The 21,354-nt window shown below is 50.3% G+C and overlaps 2 protein-coding genes across 5 annotated transcripts; both read right to left on the reverse strand.

The window, feature by feature from the left end:
* Positions 1-1,393: 1,393 nt before the first annotated feature.
* On the reverse strand, positions 1,394-4,333 carry LOC146544404 (uncharacterized). Of its 3 annotated transcripts, XM_085222096.1 has the most exons (6): positions 4,154-4,333; positions 3,714-3,773; positions 2,950-3,081; positions 2,317-2,463; positions 2,033-2,093; positions 1,394-1,865 (listed from the first exon to the last, which is right to left on the reverse strand). In XM_085222096.1, exons 1-6 carry the CDS (start codon positions 4,316-4,318, stop codon positions 1,762-1,764), a joined length of 669 nt encoding a protein of 222 aa, XP_085078222.1. In that variant the 5' UTR covers positions 4,319-4,333; the 3' UTR covers positions 1,394-1,761. The 3 variants fall into 3 exon arrangements, with proteins under 3 accessions (XP_085078222.1, XP_085078223.1, XP_085078224.1); XM_085222097.1 differs by lacking the exon at positions 3,714-3,773; XM_085222098.1 differs by lacking the exon at positions 2,950-3,081.
* A 98-nt stretch (positions 4,334-4,431) lies between these two features.
* Positions 4,432-21,354, reverse strand: SETD7 (SET domain containing 7, histone lysine methyltransferase). 2 transcript variants are annotated; one of them, XR_014882820.1, is made up of 9 exons: positions 21,215-21,354; positions 18,370-18,499; positions 15,397-15,598; positions 14,313-14,502; positions 12,646-12,727; positions 11,893-12,010; positions 11,488-11,645; positions 9,525-10,538; positions 4,432-5,637 (listed from the first exon to the last, which is right to left on the reverse strand). XR_014882820.1 is itself a non-coding variant. In XM_085222090.1 (8 exons), exons 1-8 carry the CDS (start codon positions 21,252-21,254, stop codon positions 10,358-10,360), a joined length of 1,101 nt encoding a protein of 366 aa, XP_085078216.1. In that variant the 5' UTR covers positions 21,255-21,354; the 3' UTR covers positions 4,432-10,357. The 2 variants fall into 2 exon arrangements, 1 of the variants encoding a protein (XP_085078216.1); XM_085222090.1 differs by having other exon boundaries at positions 4,432-10,538.

Consider the following 21,354-nt stretch of genomic DNA (forward strand, 5'->3'; position numbering starts at 1 on the left):
CTCGCTGCTTTGATGCTTGCTGCACTACAACAGAGAAGGCACGCCATCGCTTTCTGCTTCACGTTATGGATTACTCTGTTAAAGACAAACAATGTAAAACAACGCAGTGACATACAGTGAGGTTGAAGCTCACAGTGGATTCTAATTGGCTAATTACCTGCAGTTAGCAGGCCCGGCAACTGAGACTTTGGGTGCACCCGGGTGCCGAGGGGAACAGAGCAAGGTGCCAGCTTCTGTAAGAAATCTTCAATATGCAGCTTAGGGTTTAGGACCATAGAACCGTCGAACTGCTCAGGTTGGAAAAGACCTTAAAGATAATCGAGTCCAACCACAACCTAAACGTACTACCCTAACTCTAGCAGCCCTCTGCTAAATCGTGTCCCTGAGCACCACATCCAAGCGGTTTTTAAGCACGTCCAGGGATGGTGACTCGACCGCCTCCCTGGGGAGCCGATTCTAGTGCCAATCAACCCTTGCTGTAAAGCAGTTTTTCCTGATATCCAACTCGAAGCCATTTCCCCTTGTCCTGTCACCTGTCACCGGTGAGAAGAGACCAACCCCACTCTCGCTGTAAGCACCTTTCAGGTATTGGAAGAGAGCAATAAGGTCTCCCCTCAGCCTCCTTTCCTCCAAACTAAACAGCCCCCGTTTCATCGAGGCGTCTGGGTTCTTTTCCTACAATTAGAAAGAAGGCTTCGGTCTCTAGAAAAACAAAGTCGGGAACAATCTAACTCTCTCACCTGTTGGGAAAGGGAAAAAGCACCTCTCTCCTACCTCTCTCCTTCCTGGAGCTACACTGCAGGCATGACTCACCCTTCCAGTAAGCGCGCTTGCCCAGGAGGTGAACCTGCCCGGGTCCCGCTCGGCCGGAGGTGCCGGGTAACGCGTGCCGTGGGATGGGCAACCTGCTGCACGCTCAAAGCCTGCGGACCTACGTGCTACAGATGCTTCTCGGCCTACCTGGAAGCGAACCCTTCAGTGTAAGTAGGCATCTATGCGCCTCGGATAAGTCGACCGAAAGCTACGGCTCCTTCCAAGGTAGCGCTTAGGCCCAGGTCTGTAAAAGACTTCAGCAGAACACTTAAAACTTTCAGTCTCCACAGCTGAACTAGGAAAGTGACTCCGTATGAGGAGCTGCTGTAACTAAGGCCATGTCAACCTAGCTTTATCCTTCATTAATAAGTTGCATCGCCCCCAGGCACGAACGCACCCAGAGCTCTGTTTCGACAGAGGCATCAGACTGGCACTGCAAGGCCTTGACGTGACCTCCCCGTCCCGGCCAGAAGGCGAGTATTCAGCCAACAGCCGAGCGCGGCGGATCCTTCGCGGATCCTTTGCGACAGACGATTCAGTGAGCAGGGGGAGAAGATAAGGGGGAACACACCACAATCCGTTTCTTTTAAAAATAAATTGTGTTTAATAATTGGATGCGTACGGCTAGCGCTGCTAGACAAACTGCCGATGATTTCTAGCGGAAGAAGACACAAAGTAAGTACAAAAGCCGGATAAAAAAAGCTCACGCTTCCATAGGCAATGAGCTATTTCAGCTATACAGAGTCTGAACGTTCCCAAATATCTGCAGGTCTCTCCATTTGCAGTGGGATCTTTGTTGACCGCTGGGCCTTCAACAGGTGCTCTCCTTCTGCGTGCTTTTTTTACAAGGCCCAGGAAAAAGGGCATAATGATTTTAAACGGAAAAACTCCTTTCGCCCATCTCACTGTACGTCTCGACTAGCAGCTTCAGATCGGTCCGTCCCTTTTTCAAGCCATTCGGATGTACGGCGGAGGCTTGGATGCGTCTTCCTCCGTGTCACAGTCCTGCGCTGGAAACCGAGTCGGGAAGTTAAGAATTCCATCCCCAGGACCTGCGTGGGGAAGGGAGAGGGAACCGTTAGGCGTGACGTAGCCCTCTGCACAAACTCCTGGGTCCCTGCTCAGAATATTTTGCTTATCGGGATTTGCGGCTAATTCGGGACCTTCCTTCCGTAACCCCAGCGAACACCCCAGTACGCAGATGGGAAGAGTTACTCACTTTGTACAGCGCAAACCATTTCCACGGCCTGAGTCTGGTCGTCACAAGGCTGCAACCATTCCTACGAAGGAAAGAGCCCCATCACAAACCTCATCCTGCGAGCTGGTAAATAAGAACTGGGAGGAAGCAAAAGGAAGGACAGAAAGCTAACGTCCTTCTGACGCCCCCTTCCCTTGGTAGCACTGGAGCAGGACGGTCGGGGCAAAGCAGAGGTAACGTCAGCGGAAGGGAAGCACACCCTCCCTCTCCGCGCTATAACGCGGAGCTCTCAGCCCCCCACTCACCATCCCGGTTACGCTGTCGTAGCACGAGCAGCGAGGAAGACTTCGGCACCCCAGGTAGGCAATGACCAGCACGACGACGGCGCTGCAGACGGATGCAATTAACATTGTGATGTTAGCACCCTTGACAACTTTATTCAGAACACGCTTCTGCAAGCAAAAAAGGGAACGTTAAGAGCCACTTTCAGGCAGCGGAGATTTCCACCAAAATTCTCAAGGTACCGTAAGAGAGCCGTGATTACGCATCGGTGTCGATTTCAGGTCAGTGTTCTTTAAAACCTTTCTTCTGTGCTCTGAAGAACGAGCCAAGCTAAGCGCTCCGGTTGAACAATGCGTTGCAACAGAAGGAACGGGCTGTTCCTTGTCACGCTATGAGATACGTCTGGCTATGCTGCGTCTCCCCGGCCTGACGCTCGGCTCTGAGCTGACAAACAGCTTCACCTGCCTCGGATGTACCCGTACACGGTTCGCAACGGACGCGATGCGCAAAAGAGCAAACTAACTCATTCCTAGAACAAACCCTGCTGCGACATCAGCGCTTACGAAGCCGACCTCGCTGCGTCGGGGTGCACGGCCCGTCGGCAGGCAGCGGGAAGCTGCACATCAAGGACAGCGAGGAGCTCAGGGGACACTCACTGTATGCACAACGTGTACCGGGTGAGAGCTTAGCTCCTCCTCTTCTCCGTAGGACAGCGTTAGGGAGCTGTAAACTATGACAATGAGGACAGACACGCAAGACAGCATAGATGCCGCTACCAGCACGTTCACCTAGGCACAGAAATTAAAGGAGAATAAGAAAGGGGAAAGGAATATAAATCGCACTGTCTTAAGAGAACGGAATTAACACGAACAAAAGGGGCCAGTGCGCGGCAGGTCCCAGACTTTGACCTGCTGTAACACTAGGAAGTATCCGATAGCAACGGCTGGGTGGAAACCGAACACGGCGCGGTAAAGGCTTCCACGGGACTGAGCTGCTGAGATACCATCGAATCCCACATCTCGCCCCCGGGTGCAAGCGGGGCTGAAACGCGTCCTTCTGAACTGCACCCTCCTTTAGGGCTTGCACAGCTAGAGACACCCATCTAGGAGACGCAGGAGAATTAACTTGCTTCCTGTTTTGGCGTGTACGCTTAATGCCAGGCAGCGATCAAATATCACTACATAAGTAAATTAATAACACAAGCATTCTCGAGCATTTTTGGCAGATTCGGGTTATCGGAGCCAGCCAGAGCTCACGTTACGCCTTAGAAAGCAAAGAGACATCGCGTCCTCCTCCTTCACACAGATGCGACCGTTCCCACGAGGGGCACTCCTAGGAAACGGACTCCGCAGGTTGCGGAGGCGGCCCCCCACACGGCAGCCAGCCCCCGCCCCATCCGCACCAAAGCCCCAGAGCTTACAAGGACAGGGTTCTTCCTCTGAGAGGAAAACAACGCCAGGACGCCTGGGACTCCCATGACCTGCAGCGCAGAAAAGGAGTCGGGAATGAGTTGACGACGGGTATCAGGTTCCGAAGATAAAGGGCCGAAAGGCCCTCGTTTTCAGGGTCTGGCTCCGAGGAACGGAGAAGGGGAGCGGCGGGAGAGCTGCTGGCCCGCGGTGCTCCGCGCCGAGGCGCGTCCCGGCGGCAGCCTGCGGGGGGCGGCGGCCGCAGCAGCCCCGCTCTCGGCATCACCCGGCAGCAGCGGCTCTCGCTCCGTCACACGGAAGCTCCGCCCGCAGCGCCGCCCGGGTTCTAAGCAGGAAGCCGGGGAAGGGCTGGCGAGGAGCCCCGGCCTCTCCCCACCCTCGGAAACCACAGAGGAAACCGCGGAGGGTAGAAAGCGGAGCGCCGCGTTACCATCCCGGCCCATACGGGCGCTCTGGTTCTGCCCAGCGGCGACTCGGCTCCGAACACGCCGTCGACGAAGCCGCTGACGACGCACAGCGTGCTGAAGGCCACCTGCAGCAGCCCCAGCAGCACCATGTTGCGCTGGTTGAAGACGAAGTACCGGTAGCGATCCATAGCGCTCGGGCGGGGCGGAGCGCGGCCCCAGGGGGCGGCCCTGCCCGGCCGGGGGCCCGGCCCTCAGCGCCCGCGGGGATGGGCGGCGCGCAGCAAACACGGACAGACGGCGCTGCTGTTGAATGTTTTAATATCTGCATTGCCTCCGTAGCGCAGTTAAAGCGATCTTTAAAATTCACTTATTACAAATGTTTCTCGAGTCTGTGTGTTGTTTGTTTTTGTTGTTGTTGTTTTTTTAACCCCAGAAACGTTTTTATTTTTTTTGTTCTTGCTTCCTTGCACATACACCCAAACACACTATAAAAACCTCATTCATAACATCAAAGGAAGGGCAATCGTCAGTCATGTAAACATCTTTCTTAGAGTTATCCATTTTTAAAAGTCATGAATAAACCTACAGATGTTCGGTAAGGCTCGTAGTTCGAGTACAAATGTCATAAAACACCTATCAAGTACTGTATACAAGTTATATACGCCGGGGTTAACTGTGAACACGCGTGTAAGCTCACCCCAAGGATTATTCCTTAGCACTTAGTTCTGAAGAACTGAGAGACCCAGTAAGTATGGGCTACAGAGTATTAAAACGGCAGAAGGCCCCGCAGAAACCGTCGAGTGACACACAATTTTAGTCTGGATCTTAGCTCGAGAGTTCAACCCAGTACAGTTACAGTAGGAAGAGTCGTACAGGACGAAACTGCAGAAAGGAGGGAGGGCCCCGCTTGCACGGGGCCGGCGTGGGGCAGGAGAAGTATGTCCCGAACGTGTGACGGGCCTCGCTATTGCCGTGAGTTATGGCAGCCACACACGAGACGCCGGATAAATACTTCCCCGAACAGCAGAAAGGACCGCTTGCAATTGTAATTTGCAATAATGGGTTGCATCTCCCATAAAGAAAAAAAAAAGAAGTCTACTTGTCAGTAACCAATTACAGTTGCGTCTTACAAAAACACATCCTTTTCAACTCTGTGTCATCTTACCGGAACTTATTTTCTTTTAAAATATGCATTCTACCATGAAAATATTTCATACAAACATCCTTTTACTTATAAATACATTAAAACTTGTGAAGAGGGTCTTCCCGCACTCATGATGTTATGGCTTGAACATTTAATTGCTTTCAATTTTTTTGTACATAGTTCTCCCGGGAATGAAAACAGCAAAACCCGACAGTAGTTACAGTAAAACTGGGAGAGAAAGGGCAGCAGCTTCGATTGCCTGAAGACAGAAGAGCGCCAAGAGGAGGGTCCATTCAGCTGATAGTGACCTTAGTGTTCAAAACCTTTGATCTGGGGCAAGTAAACATGCACTCAATCTTGCACCTTTTTCAAAAAAAAAAAAAAAGAAAAAAAAGAAAAAATTCTGTACGAGACTGTTCCAGAAATATAGCCCTCATGTTTGCAGTACACGCGGCAAAAGGAACGAGCTCTCCCCACGCACACGGGTGAGCACTATGCCCACGTACAGCTGTCTGGGGGCAGGCAAAGCTGCTCCCAGGCCCGCGCTCCTCACCCAAACACCCTCAGCACAAAGCAGTGCGTGCTGAGCGAGGAGCCGGTGGCCGCCACAGCACCCCAGCACTTAAGGAGACACTTCAGCAACATCGTTTTCAAAGCAATTTTTTTTTTTTTTTTTTCTTTCTTTTTTTTTTTTTTTAAATGCTCAGAAGCAAAGTCCTCAGACACCCACAGCAGCTTCGGCATTTCTGCTGTGGGTGAGGAAACCAGAGCAGCGGGTAACAGCTCTGTACAACTTGTCACCTCATCGCAACCTCAGCGTTTGGCCACACGCTGCCCGCTGCAATGAAAGGCCAAAAGAAATCATCGAGGCATGATTCCCAGCCAGGAACCATGCCGTACAGCCCTGGCACACCCGAAGCGGTGAGCCCTGGCTTCGACCAAAGGATAACTGCCTGCCAGCTGCAAGCAGCGATGGGGACAACGCAGCAGCGGAGGAGGCTCGGAGAGCCAAGCAGGGAGGAAACAGACAAGTGAGGATTTCTAGCGCTTCTCGGTTCCCGGTACCAAACACCAGCTCCTCCAGCGTCTGGCAGAGGGCAAGAGAGCCTTTGCTTCCATGCCGGCCAAGAAACACAGCAGCCCTGAGAAAGAAACTACAGCCGCTGCCGACGGCGTGCGTCACGAGTAAAAGCTCTGCGCCTAGAAAGGCTCGGCTAGAGTCAGCTGCCTAGTCAGTCCCAAAACGCAAAGCCTCACTGGGCCGAGCACCGCATCCCCAGCTGCCCTGAAACTGGCTTGAGTCACCTGTCGCCGCGCTTCAGCTGCATTCGGGACAAAAAGTAAGGCCCATGCCAGAAGGCATCGTCGCAGCTGCTAAAGTAGCCAGAGCGACCAGAACCATCACTCAGGTGGCTACAGAACCATATCCGTGTATTTCTAGGACTCGATTTATGAAGGCTAAGGTGTTTTTCGGATTAATACCAAAGAATAGGAAAAAAGCTTTTTCAGATTTGCAAAGCAAAGTTGCTTGTTCCAGCAGATCCCAGAGAGTCACATAATAGCAGCAGACTCGCTAAGAGATCCCTTCTCTAGGCCTATTACCCGCAGGCGTGACCCAGCAGGTAGCTCTCAGCAATAACTACTCACATTCTCATTTCCAAGGTTAACCGCTTCTCCAGAAAACTAAACTCTCCTGCTCTTGGTGACAAAACACAGTGTTGCCACAGAAAAAAAAAAAAAAAAAAAATTACTTTCTTTAACCTCGCCAAAGAGAGGGTCAAAGGCCTATAACGCAGGTTGATACGGGCTCCTTCTCACAAAGGAACTTGGGTAGCAACCCTCAAATTGTACAGAAGCCACCTGCAGGTGTGCAGACTAAGGGTAGAAGTTGGGAACTGACCTGTACCTGAAAAAAGCAGCAGTAATAAAATCTCTTAAGCTATCCTCTAGTCATAAAGAGTACACCGTGATCCTCCCGGTCATCCAGCATCAGCTGACAGCTATGAGCTCTTCTTCCAGCTTCTGCTCCGACCGAACAGGACCCGGGCCAGACTCCAAGAAGTAGAGTTTCTTTTCTTACTGTGTTTTCACAGATAGTCAGTGATACTCGATAACTGAAACAAATCGCTTTGCAAAATAACTATTTAGTCCGCTTCAAGTTGAAATCAAGCTCCGTGGTGGGTCTCACAATACTATCGGTAAGCAGTTTTGCTAAGCTGGTCTCGCTATCCAATGAGCCCCAGAAGCTGAGCTGCAAAGCACATTGACCAAGTTAAGGCATCACTCGGAGTTGTGTAGTTAACCTGTGTTTCAACCTGAGGTTGCCACGACACTCCTCCTGAAAAGCCCCGAGGGACCCACTCAGCCGTGAGCCCTTTTGCCGCCCCGTGGTACAAACCATCCCGTCCACCTCTACTGTAACAGACCGCAAAGAAAGAGAGAACACAGAGAACCCAAGGGCTTGGTCCTGAATCGAGCCAAAGCGGCTTTATAACCACAACTTTTATCCAAGGTCTGACGCTGATGAAGGGATCTATAAGAGGACCAAGAGTGGAGAGGAGCACGACAGCGGAGCTGACACAGACAAAAGCTGCAGCATGCTAGCTGGCTGAAAGCATACGCAAGAGCAAGAGCGTTTGCTTGGCGGTCACCAAAGCAGTGGCTTTTGAGAACATACAGAGACTTTTTTTTCCTGGGACTTCCCTATTTCACGACGCATCCACTGATGCTACCTCCAAACCCGACGTGCCAAGAGCACCCCTCTCTTCTGCCTCTCTCTATAGTCACACAATAGGAAGACAGACCAATCTATCAAAACAATCAGGACTGTGTGAAGAGGTGACAGCAGAGGAGTCAGACCGATCAGCAAAGAAGCCAAAGGAGCTCGAGAGATCGCAACGTTTTAAGCACAGTTCCCTAGCTGGCATTAAGAGGAGAGCAATTCAGAGGAGAGTATTGAAAAGAAAAGCGGGTTACTGTGGAAGGAGTTGCCCTCTGCTCACAGCCGCATACAGCCACACACGACGTCCCTCTCCTCTTCCTCGCACTTCAACGCAGCGCTAAGCTGAAACAGCCGCGATCCTAAACAACAACTTGTGGGAGGCGGGGAAAAAGAAATTAAAACAACAGTAAAAACACAGATTTCTCACTGAGGTCGATTTGCTGAAGCTGTGCCACCAACCGCCCTTTGACAATTCTCCCGCACCTGTGAGGCTCAATTCTGTCTCTCCGCACGCTCAGCTGAGCCCTGGAGGCATCGCCTCCGCTGCCTCGGACCGACCAGCAGCGGAGCTGTGGCACGAGTCTCCGGCTGCGTTGGAGCTCACGCTCCGCTCGCTGCTGGAAAAGCATCAAAAAGCCCGCGGAGTGCCTGCACCCCTCCCCAGCACACAGACTGTAGCTTTTGTGTAAGCTTCAACAGAGAAGCGCTGAAAAAGCTTTGTGGCCAGTTGCAGGAATTAAGCAGAGCCCCAGGTTTGAGGTCTGCGGGCACAATTCCTACCACAGGTCAGGAGTCTCCAAAAGCACTCATGGCAACCTCCTTCCACCTCTGCCGACAGCCCAACGCCTGGCTCCTGAGGCAGCCAGACACTTGCAACCATTCAAGCAACCAAACGCTGCAATAGAAAGGTGGGTCTGATTTCCAAGCCATCTATGTTACATATATACAAACATTTTAAACTGCAAACACTTAGAGAAAGCGCTGCAAACGCATTTCACTTGTCGCTGCTAAACCCAGAAGAGAACATCACAGTCCCAGATGGGCTCCAGCATCCAGACTGAAGTGATCACTATTTCTCTCTTGCATGAGGCAAGACCGGTATAGCATCCAAACAAAATGAACGACTCCCCTATCCCCGAAAAACCCCAAAACACAGACAAATATTCACAAACCCTTGCCGCCGGCTGTAACGAAGCTACGGATTGACTGCTGCTTCTACATACGAACAGCGAGAGATGTTTTTACGTTCAGTTGTTTGCCTTTCAAGAAACAATCTTCTCAGCTTTCACAGAAATCTCAGTTTGGCATCTCCGGTCGTATTCACTCGCTATCTGAGTGCTACTGAACAACAGCTATATTCTTTGCCAACTGCACACGCAACTGATACAGCTCTCCTCGACCGAGTTCTGCAGCCTGCCCTCAGATACGCGCGTTTCCTTCGAAAGAACCCATTTCTGCCTTGAGAACTGGCCACCCTAACGGGTGAAATACGCAAACCGACTCACGGACGCTAACACCATTAATGTACCTGCCTTCCAGAAGGCGTACTTCTCAGAGTCCTTCAGAAAGCCAGTCTGTTTTTCCTTCCGGATAATCTTCGTGCAAAGAACAGCTTCATTCGCGCGTCATGATCATAAATTAAATAAAATAAGCCAGCCACAGAGGCCAGATAAATATTAGGCTTGGACACGTCGCTATACTACTTAGAGAGCCACAGAGACTGACACATAGCACTCTCACGTACACGTACAAGCCTTTCCACTAGTTAGAAAGGATTTTCTCCTGCAAAAGAGGATTCGTAGAAAGAACAACGTTCAGACAAGAGGAAAGGGGAGTTAAAACCCAGCCTCCTAGATGCTAATAAACTGCTCTATTGCAAGATTCAGATCAAAGGTTTAAAAAGGCAAAATTATGCTACTATTAGAGAATATCAAAATATTACTGTTATCATCACAAATGGCATATATGCAAAATGCAGTTGCACAATAATGCCTAGGCAGATAGAGAGCAACACTAAGTCTGCCGACTAAAAGTGAACGATATACCCATTTTAGTTTTCTGTCTAGTCTTTTGGCATCTTTGCATATGGTGCAAAAGCAGAAGCTACCAAAGAATATCACGTCTCGTATAGAATATTAAATAATTTCTCCAGATAAGACTGGTGCGACGCTAGCTAATTTTAAATCTGCTATGAGTAACACAGTCAAACCTAGTTAGTATGCAAGAAACTTATCTCTTAACACAGAATGCAAAGTTATGATGCAACGGCATGAACAATCCCTGGTTGTCCAGTTTTCAGTACAAAGGTAGTGCATAGATCCAAGTTGCTTTTTGAGTTTGCTGAACTGAGGAGTCTCCGCTTCACTTCTGCTGCGCAGCCTGGAAAGCTTTCAGTTCCAGCTGGTACCACTCGGGTGCTTCCGGCCCGTTCTGGCCCACAGGGTTGTGATCGTATCCGTAGGCCACTGTCAATTCTTCGTCCTTCTCCACAGCCCTGATGGTACGGATACACTTGATGGGCCCGAACCGAGGGTGAACAAACCTAAACGCAAGCAGAAACACTTTCGCTAGGCTTAGCTGGCAGCTCACAGACTCCGTTAGCCCCCCCTTACGCATACTTTCAGCAGTCGCTCTGCCTGTAATCTGTATTAGGTCAGCAGACTTCTTTGAGTCAACCTCATAAAGACTTTAGTAAAGAGGGCATATGTATCGATATGTTAGCACCCGTTCGCACAGCTCTGCCGACAGAGGTCTTTCCACAGTCCTGCAACATTGCTGGCTCGAAGAAAAATAAAAGGTTAATCGCTGCCACGTGCCTCGGGCCTGCAGGGGAGAATATCTGGATAACAGGAAACGAGCGCAGATTATACGAGAGAGGCGAGCACAGAAAATTGCTCATCTTCATTTCCCCAGCACGGATACCTACCAAACAAAAGGCGCTTCCATTCATGCTCTCCGAGGGCCCAACAGTAAAGGAAACCAGCTAATTCAATGAAGGAAAACTATTCCCCACGTACAGATCTACAGGACTGTCCTTTCATACGTTGGTACGAAAGGCATCTGCACCCTCAGGCATACGTACGGCATCAGAAGTTTCCTAACGCTATGCACCACCTGCAAAGCAGCAGGATGCTTATTTGCTACATTGAGCGGCAGCACATCTGACGCTGCTGGTCACGCTTCTGCAGCTCAGCCAACGTAGCGCAGTCCTACTCAAAGCAGGGCTTAGAGCACGGACCTCATGCGTGTTATAACCCACGGACAGCTCCCCAAACTGACAGCAAAGTTGCCAACTTGAAGATAGCCCCCAACCCCTCACCACAGATTAGTCCCAAGAGACGCCAGGCACGGGAAATGCCAGCCAGTTTCCAGAATGCTCTCCTTCAGCACCAGGACCCATGAGCCCTGCCCCACCGCTGCCCGCAGCCCATAAGCCCGGGCCGCAGCACCACCCTCGCGGCTTCGGCATCAGAACACAAACTTCTACTTACGGGTCATAGATGCAATTCGGAGTGAAAGAATGGTTGGCCTTATGCCCCAGCGAGGCACAGTACTTGGCGGCGTGGTTGTAGGGCTCCGGCACATCTATGACTGTTTCATCGTCCAGGGATATTGTATTCCCATTGAGGGCCCAGTCTCTGCTGTCTACCTAGTTTGCAAGACAAAAACCCAGTGTGCGCACGGAGGGTCAACCTCGTCGGCAGTTTGAAAGCAAACATTCTAACGCATGCAACTAAAGCTTTTCCTGGCTACGTATTTTTTCCTAAAAGAAACCGTTGAACGTGCACTTCCTTCAAATTAAACTCCACCGTATTAAATATTAACGGTAGGAAGGGGATGCTATAAGATTTCAGAAGGAGCAACGAAAATTCAGAGTGCCTTTTTCTCTCCTTTACCTCCTGGTGTGTAATTCTCACTCCATTGTAGAAGGACATAACGGTACGAGCTTCCGCCGCAATTTTTGAAAACAATCCTTCTCCAGCACAGGAAATGAGAGAGACGTCAACGTACACCCTACGAGGGGAAGGAGGACACAGTGATTACTTAGATATGTCACAGTATAAGAACAGGACTACAATAGAGTCTCCTACAGAGCAAGTCTTCTTAAGTCTAAGTAAAATGTAAATTATGTGATAGGCCGTGTACAAGTCACAGAAGCAGTTCATGAGTGTCACCCACTATCATGGGACAACTTGCTGAAGCAGAACCCTGCTTTCGTCCAGCTTCTGGATTTACTTTTGGCACTATGCTGCATCTGTATGGAGGTGCCGTTCAGCAAGATGCAAGGCTGGCTCTACGTCTGGAGAAGGGGGGAGCGGTGCGCTCAGTTGCTCACAGTGTTACGGATGGGGGCTATTACTGGAGTCCAAGTACCGAACGCAACGCGTATCTCAAGCGCTAAAGAGATCCTGGTTTAATCTCTTACAACCTACAGCTGTGTTTTATCCACCACAGCGCAATTTTATCGTGTAAGACAGAAAAATCCAATTAAGTCCAATGTTTACTGACGTGTGGTATAGGCTCTATACCGCAAGCTTTCAGACAACACTTATTTCAAATGAGGAAACGCTGGCAAAATCAGGTCCTAAAAACTTAACAGCAAAAAAATACAGACGGCCTCAGAGGAAGGGAGAAAAAAAACAGCCTACCTCTCTGACTCATAAGGATCGGGAAGAAGAGCATTTGTAGAAATGCAGGATGAAGTTGATTTGTCAAAACTGTACACCGGGCCTAAAAGGAGAAAGCAATGAGGGAAACAAATGAACAGGCGGTACGCAAAGCATGCAGCCCTTAACATAATCAAGACATTAAAAAATTAAATTAATGTCTGCATTAAACGTTATGCTTCGGGGGGAAAGGAAGGAGAAGGAAAAAAGGGTACTAAATGGAGGTGCACCTCTGTGAGAGGCCTGCTTCAGCAGGACAGTTTTGTGATTACATTTCCCCCCTCAACGTAACAGCGGCAGCATATTATTTACAATGCATCATCCTTAAACTATCAAGTTTTGAGAGACTGGACAGCCTTCCAAAACCGACCCTTCTCAAGTCTTTACTTAAAACATAAAGCAAAGTTTAAAAGGATATATTTAAAAATACAGTAAGTAAAAAAAAACAAACAAACAACAAAAACACCTAGACTATTTCATACACTATGTTTGCTAATTCAGAGCCAGAACAGACATCCTCCAGAATGTAACGTTCATTAATCATAAAATACATTTGCTACCATCACTTACTTCCTGCTATTTCTAAGCAACTCAGCGGTACGGTTCTAATGATATCCTTAAATCCCCCTCCAAACAACTGCCAGAAACTGTCTGGGAGATAGCTTAAGATGAAGGTGGACATAAGGAGAAAAACAACCCCAATTATTGCTAAGTTTGGTAAAAGGTCATCGCCCACAGTATCCAAGCTCTAAAAACAGATCTGTTCTGGTCGAGGGCAGCTTCATTCAGAACATAATCAAAACCCATTTATAAAGCACAACTTCACCATCTCGGATTTGTTTTAAGTTAAATCTAAGAGATCTTAAATAAAAACAAATGGCCATAGGAATACTCTCAGTTCCCATCCTCTTTTCACTGACTTCTATTTCGCATTGGGTGACACAATCTTAGGTGGCAAAAGAGTCAATCTTGCACGGTTCCTGCTCGTGCTCACGGCTCTGCCCCTCTCGCCCCCAAACATAGCGCACGCCCCAGAGCACCAAAGCCATCCCAGAACGACATGCCCGACTCCAACCTTTTTATAGCCTCTTTGTGTCAGCAGACCAAAGGGTCCTGGTGAGTCACATTGTTACACAACAACTGAATTTAGTTCGCTAATTCCAATCCCTGTGTCCTTCCAGTTCCGTAGCACAGACGGCACAATACGCACAGCAATAATATACACTTGCCCACCTGAACTGATGGAGCTACAGCCACACTACAGCCCCCCTCTGCACTGCTGGTTATGTTACCAACAAGACAGAGCTTGCGGCTGTGCCAGCATTACCACTGTTAAGCAGGCTTTCATGCTGACCCAGCTGGCAACGGTGAGCGCGACAAGCAGGACTGCTCTGTCCCCGAGCGCACCAGAGAAGGATTATGAAATGCAGTTCAGCAGCACCACCACGTGGGTCACTGCCCATTTGCCTGCAGAGCAAAGGACTTGAGCTCTTCCGCCCAATTTTACCATTTAGAAAAAGGGCTTCTCACTAATATACTCATCCTCTCATCACAGCCAGCCTTCAGAGCCTCTAATGGGACATATTATTGAGACTGAGCCGTTTGCGGCGCAGAGCTGAATACAAGCTGGTGTGTTTAGCTGAACTTACTGCCTGGTACTACTTCAAACTGAGGTTTCCCATCCTCTAAGGATGTCAGAGTTGCCAGTTTTGCTTCTATCATTTCTCCATCTATGAACTTTCCGGAATATGCAGTCCTTCCATCAGGGTACACGTAGGCTATCTTCTCTCCAGTCATCTCTCCTTCTTCATTCACTTCTCCTACAAGGCTGCCTCCGTCCTGAATGGACAAGGAAGAGAAGAGCACTCTGTGATTTTTCCTCACTTTTTGAAAAGAAGCAACCTAAATTAACTGCCGTAAGCTCAGGTGCGAGGAATAATGAGTAAAGAAGCTGGGTGCGATTCTGGTCAGAATAAAAACGACACAAGAAATGAACTGGGTCTTCTACATTGTTTGACACCGTCCAAACCCAAGCTCTTTCCTGCCTGACAAAACTGAGCTTCAACTCACAAAAGCTTTATGTGAACAGACTGTGAAACAAGGCCCAAAGTAGCGCACATACAAAAACCCACCGGAGAAAAAACAATCACCCTCGTTGCTGCAAATTAGCATGGCAGTAAGAGCACATAGCAATTATGAAGGGTTTTCCAGAGGAATACCCGAGCTTCCACCAAGAATCAGAAAAACTCTGGCTTACTTAACGACTGAAGTACTAGCACACCCTTTGTTCAGAGGCACGGTTCTCACACCAGTTTTATCTTGTTTGCTGGCCCAAGGCAGCACGTGCCTTGCACAGGTGTCCTCCCCCAGCTAAATAGGAGCAGCAGGTTACGTTAGCTTGTGCAGCTCCCATCAGCAGTCAGCGGTACAAAATGACAGAACTGCTGGCCCAGCATTCTAAAGGAGATGTATGAAAATACATCTTATCTGGGACTGGGCTCCCCGGAACGTAAAAATGGCAAGGGCAGCTCACAGCCTCGCTGTACGCTGAGCGACGCTGAAAAGGTTTCACTGTATCTTGGATTATCCAAAATCAGAACGAAAACAACTTCCACCTAGGTTCCCGTGTTTCCTGTTAGACTGCTGGTTCTCGGTAGGTATCTGCTTCAGCTGCAGAGAAAAGACATGCGAGTGTTCTACTCAGCAAAAAAGAGAGCCAGAGGTCAGGCTCACCGGGTAATATATCCAACAAACTCCATGTCGGATGTTGTCCTTATACTGCCCTTTGAATATCAGTCGTCCATCGCTGTCGTACTCCTGGGCTGGGCCGTTCAGCTCTCCATCCACATACGTGCCGTGAAGCACCACTCCATCCTCGTACGTGTAGATTCCCTGGCCCTGCAGGGCATCGTCAACGTAGTACCCTTCCAGGGTGCTGGCAAAAAGAGAAAGGAAACAGCTATAGAAGACTCTGTAAGAAGCAAATCCAAAGCCTCAACATGGGCACAACGCAACCAAGCTCTTTATGCTGTCCTCTGACTAGGGCACACAGAGTGTACAAAGCATTCTTCATCTAAATTATGCTGCTGAGCTTTTTTTTTTTCCATAGGCTGTGGTAGCAAATTAAAACAGTGAATGGACTGCTCTTGGTCCAAGCAGAAAGTATCGCTCAAGAAAGCTACGCTCACATTAGGTTCTTCTACCTCCCGCGTGCGGCTCTGTGGTGACATCACTCCGGTGAGAAGAAACTGAACTGTCACACAGGTGAACCATACTAGAGCACAAACCGCAACCTGGCACCAAGTCACAGCTCGAGCAATGCACATGGCAGCGACCTGTCCTGGGTTTGCTAAAGGCGCTGTCATTTTTCCATGTAGTTCTATTAAAATGGAACGGAGCCTGTCAAACACAACTCATGCTGTGCCGCAACTTGAACAAAGGCACACTCAGCTCGCTTTGACTTTGTCTCACAAACCCTTCAGAAGGGACGCAACAACACTTTTAACGTTTTGCTTTGTTTCCTTGCTTAAAAAGGCAGCCAATGGAAACTACAAAGAATGAAAGCATCACCGAGCAGATCCTCCTTCACAGTTATTACTCTCTCGAGCCAGAACCAGCCTCAGGAAACGCAAACTGCTGAGCTTCTACCCCTGCACGTTTAGCTAACGGTCAGCTGCAGCACACACACTTTGCTGCATAATTCTGCTTCCGATGCAGACATTTACCAAATAAGCAGTTTGTCTGAGAGCACAAGAGTGAAACTCACTGGAGCTGACAACATACACAAAGCCCACGTTTAAGTTTACTCTTTAAAAGAAGTCACGCTTAGTGCAATATACTTCCCAATTCTAAGCCACGCCAACAGACCCTTACCCACCTTTCCTTACACGTGGCAGGACTGAAAGCTTTTTCTTAAACATAGCACACGTCCCTGCTGTGATCTGCGAGCTGTCAGCTCACGGGAGCTGCCGGTTAATGGAAGCAGCAGCTGCAGCTTAGCGCCAGGCGCAGCCCTCATGCTCACAGCTATCGTGCAAAGTGCTTGTGAAGTGCTCTCCTGCAAGTGTTAGCACCACCGAGAGCTCGAGTATGTCTTCTGAGAGAAGAATCTGCCAGAAGCGAGCCTGCTCTCCGAAGGAATATGTGGGGTGTGTTGCAGTTTTGAAGGGGGAGAAAAAAAATAACACAAAACCAACTGACGCTTAATTGAGTTCAGGGATTAATAATCCTTAAGGTTAGCCGAAATCTGCCCACTTCCTGCCCTGAAGCACAGAGCGTGGTGCCACAGGGAGAGCTGCTCGGAGAAACGTTTGCAATTCATTTCTTTTCATAAGATCCCTTCCTAAGCTCTCAGCCTGGCTGAAGGCACACTTAATGGGAACAGCAGGCCCTGCATTATGCCAAGTCATCTTCCCTCGCTGTGCCACCTGACATGACCCGGGCACTCCAGCTACCAAGCAAAGCTAGGTAAATTGTGATGCCATCACCGCTCGCTTATGGCTGCCGCAGCTCAACTACAATAAGCTCAGGCCAGTTTGTACAAATAACCCATTTTCTAAACCCGTATTACAGACTGTTTTGGTATATTTTCATTTTGCTAGTTCTTGCAGTCACACAGTAGCCAACCCTTCCATTTCATTAAGGGTTATGTTAATTAAAGAAAAATCAAGAGCTGGCAATGGTGAAGAGGTACAGCAGCAGCCTGAGTTCCCCCACAGAGCGCTGCCAGGACTCTGGGCGAGGTGGAGCAGCTCCACCAACCAAGCCGTGGCCACTTTGTCCAACTGTACGCTCAGAGCTTGCTCTGCTGAGGTCATCAACGGGCACAGAAGCGTTATGCACACGTGTCCATAGAGACACTGCCTGCCAACTTAGAAAAAAAAGAGGGTTTTGGAGAGGTCAGCTGCTGGGCAGTAGTGATTTTCAGCGACTCGAACAAGATTTAATAAGCCCATTACCAACAACAGCGGGGATTTTTCTTCATCCAGGCTCAGAGGCCTAATCAGTTTCTGCGTAACTGAAGAAAAATATTATCCTCCCCATGAAAATAGCCCCACAGTCTCCTGCATGAAGCGGCTGCAAAGATGGGCGCAGACAAGGAGCTGACTCACTGAGCGGCACAATACCTCCGCTCCTGCTCGGAGGTTTGCAGAGCGAGGGGGAGAGCGGAGCCGGCACGACTGTCAGCCTCGCAGCTGCTATTCATAGTGCCACCGGCAGCTGCGGAGCCAAGAAGAATCGTGTCCTTTCAGACATCTGCTGCTCCTTCCCAGGAAGTTCTGAGCAACCGCGTTGAGAAGAGCTGCTGGTGGGGGAAGGCACTCGGGGGTGCTCCTGATGAGGGCTTCGGAAGGAAGCGCACCCACAGGCACAGAGCAACCCCTGTCGCGGCCACAGCTGCCACCCCTCCCAAGACCAAGCAGACATGAAGACCAGAAAGGCCCCTACACCTGTGCATGACCAGGCACAGGGAGCTCACAGCCCTCCATAAAAGTCCACTGCAGTTACGGGCTTGAAATCTGTAGCCCAGCAGCTGTCATTGTGACTTTTCAATAGTTCTGAGCACATCCCAATTCCTAAGGTCTACAACTAGAGCTCTTCATACAAAAGCTTCCTTGGAAGCTCTCAGTGCAAGGAACGTGGATTAAGATTCACAGCATTGAAAGCAGGAAGAGAAATACAGAACATGGGAGAGCTGGTGTTTACCTTCCGTCAAAGAAGAAGAACTTGCCACGGCCATTCTTTTCTCCATGCACAAAGTTTCCCTCAAACCTATCCGTGGACGAATAGGTGACCGTACAGAATCCATGTGGCAACCCATCGTCATCTAGATGTCCTGAAAGAAAATCCACATAACAAACAACAAGAAAACACATTAAACTTGATATCAATTTGCATATCCGCCCCGATGCAGATGCCTGAGTTGCAGCAGCTCCCCAGTATTAAACTTCAACTCTTACCAAAACACTTCTGTTAAGAAAAGCTATCAGAGATTCATTGTAACTAAAGCTGCTGTTGTGCAACACCCTACATCTACAAGTAATAGCAAGAAGGGGCAGGATACAAGGAGAGGGATGGAAGATGAGAGAGAGAAGAGAAGCAGCAGCAAAAACATAGAAACCTATCTGAAATAAAATCACAGAATGGCCTGGGTTGAAAAGGACCACAATGCTCATCCAGTTTCAACGCCCCTCTTGTGTGCAGGGTCACCAATCAGCAGCCCAGGCTGCCCAGAGCCACATCCAGCCTGGCCTTGAATGCCTCCTGGGATGGGGCATCCACAGCCTCCTTGGGCAACCTGTTCCAGTGTCTCACCACCCTTTGTGTGAAGAACTTCCTCCTAATATTTAACCTAAACGTCCCCTGTCTCAGTTTAAAACCATTCCCCCTCGTCCTATCACTATCTACCCTCATAAACAGCCGTTCCCCTTCCTGTTTATATGCTCCCTTCAAGTACTGGAAGGCCACAACGAGGTCTCCCCGGAGCCAAATAAACAAGTTCCATATCACCTTAGCTTCCCTTAACACACAGCTTTAAAAACACAGTAAGTTCTCAAATCTAAACCATGCATTTCCTGGTGAGAAAGACCACACTTACACTTCACTCCATTGAGTAAGATAGGGGTTTTTGGATAAATATAAGCCTTACAACAATGCGGGTGTGCCGCCTCATAGCTCTATCCACATAAGCACACAAAAACAAAAGCACGTAATAACGGCAACACTGCATGCATGCAGGATGCACGCAGCCACGCTGTACCTCAAGTGCTGCTTGCCTGGCCTTTGCGATGTGCGAAGCCTCTCCCAGCCGTATCAGCTTTCCCCATCACAGCTGGCACACACGGGGACGGCAGATGGGTGACACACAGATCCCCACTGCGGCTCTGTTTCAGACCAAATGCAACTGGCAGCTCCGATTAACTCAGCGCGTAACGGAGCTCATGTTGCAGCTCTCGCTGCTTCTTCAGAGCCAGAGGGAAACCGACAGCTGCTCCCGGTGTACCTGGAGCCCATAGCACTGTGCTGGGGGCGCAAAGGTGCTGGAGAGCAGCACGGTGAGGACGTCGGGAGCCCTCCCACACGCAGCACAAACACGACCTGCCCCAGCTTTAAGTAACTAAGAGAACATTCCTCACAGTAACTGAGTTATGCTCCCTAAGTTTATTAACCGTCTCTTACGTGTGGTACAGCTAAGTACAGAAACGCACCCAGGAAGGTGCACAGGAGAAAATAATGAGATATCCCATCTTGTTTGCAAAGCGTAGAAGGTATCAAAGCCATCAGACACCGCTCAGCATGAGAGCTCGGAGAAGTACCGGAGAAAGGGATCAGAAGTACAGAACCACGCTGTGTCCCTGAGGGCTTCTCCTAATGGTGAAGCTGCCATGGGCAGGAGGAGGCTGGGTCCCTCCCGGCACCAGGACGGCTGCGCTGGGGAGCGGGACAGGCTGAGCAATTATGCCCGTGTCATTATCACAGTGCTGATATCTCTGATGTGGATGTTTCTTTCAGAGGGAAAACCACCACGCAAACAAGTAGGTTTTAATTAAGGGCCCGAATTCCTAACTTAGCAGTATGAGAAGGTACGCTGGTATAAGCTCACAAACCCTACGCTGCACACCACAAGTTCTTCCCTTGCCATAGGAGCAATGCTTTTATAAAACACTCGGATTACACCTAGATCAAAACTAGCGGCATACAATACTTCTGAAAATCAAACCAAACCACCTTCTGACCTCACCCGTGTGGCTGCTCAGCCCCGTTAATGAGCTCCGGGTTGCAGAGCCCAGCACTGGGGCTCGGCACACGCACAGCACACACGGCAGGGCTCGGGACAGCCCGAGGCGCACATGCAGTGTCCTCTGAAGGCCTCCCCAGGGTATCTGAATCTCAGCCACAGCACAAACAACCCATCCCTTCTGATAGGCACAGAACATAAAGAAAGAACGAAAGCCATCTCCACCAAAAAGAGACGTTCAGCGCCTCTCAGTCAGCAGAAAAGAAGAAAAGGAAAACAAGCCATCCCAAGCTTAATGACACAGATGCAGCTTTGCTACAGAGCCGAGGCCTGCTGCTGAGCTCCGCTCCAATGAATGGAAGCTCCCCCAGCAGGAGCACAACGCCGCTCCCTTTCCTCGCCGCTCTCCCCTATCGCGACAACAAAACCCAGACGGCCGAGCACGCGTCTAAGTTCCGGATCTCCCGCTCCCGTTACTCCTCACAGGTTGCCCGGCGTTTAAGGAGAGGAACGACTGCCCCCGTTCGCCGCCACCCCCAGACCCGAGGTGCGAGCAGCCCCCACCGGCACGGCGGCCCAGCAGAGCCCTCCCCACGCCGGGAGGAGCGCGGCCCGCCGGCGGCCGCAGCCCCCCTCCCGGCCCCGCGCCATGTGCTCGGCGCCGTTGCATAAGCCCGCTGATGTCATGCGGGGCCGCCCGCAGCCCCGAGCCCCCGCCCGCAGACCGCGGGACCGAGCGGCGGGGGCCCGGCCCATCTCGCCCCGCCGATACCGAGCGGCGAGGCCCTCCCGCATCCCGCCCCGGGCTGACACCTTCCACGGTCTCTTCCAGCGTCTCCTCGTCGCTGTCCATGGCGGCGACGGAGGCAGCGACGGGCGGGGCGCAGCCGCGATACCACGGCCGGGCGCGCGCGCGCCGCCCCGCCTATCCCCGCCCCGCCGAAGGCGTGGCC

The sequence above is a fragment of the Meleagris gallopavo genome, chromosome 4 (genome assembly GCF_905368555.1).
Source record: "Meleagris gallopavo chromosome 4, MGAL_WU_HG_1.1, whole genome shotgun sequence".
Taxonomy (NCBI): domain Eukaryota; kingdom Metazoa; phylum Chordata; class Aves; order Galliformes; family Phasianidae; genus Meleagris; species Meleagris gallopavo.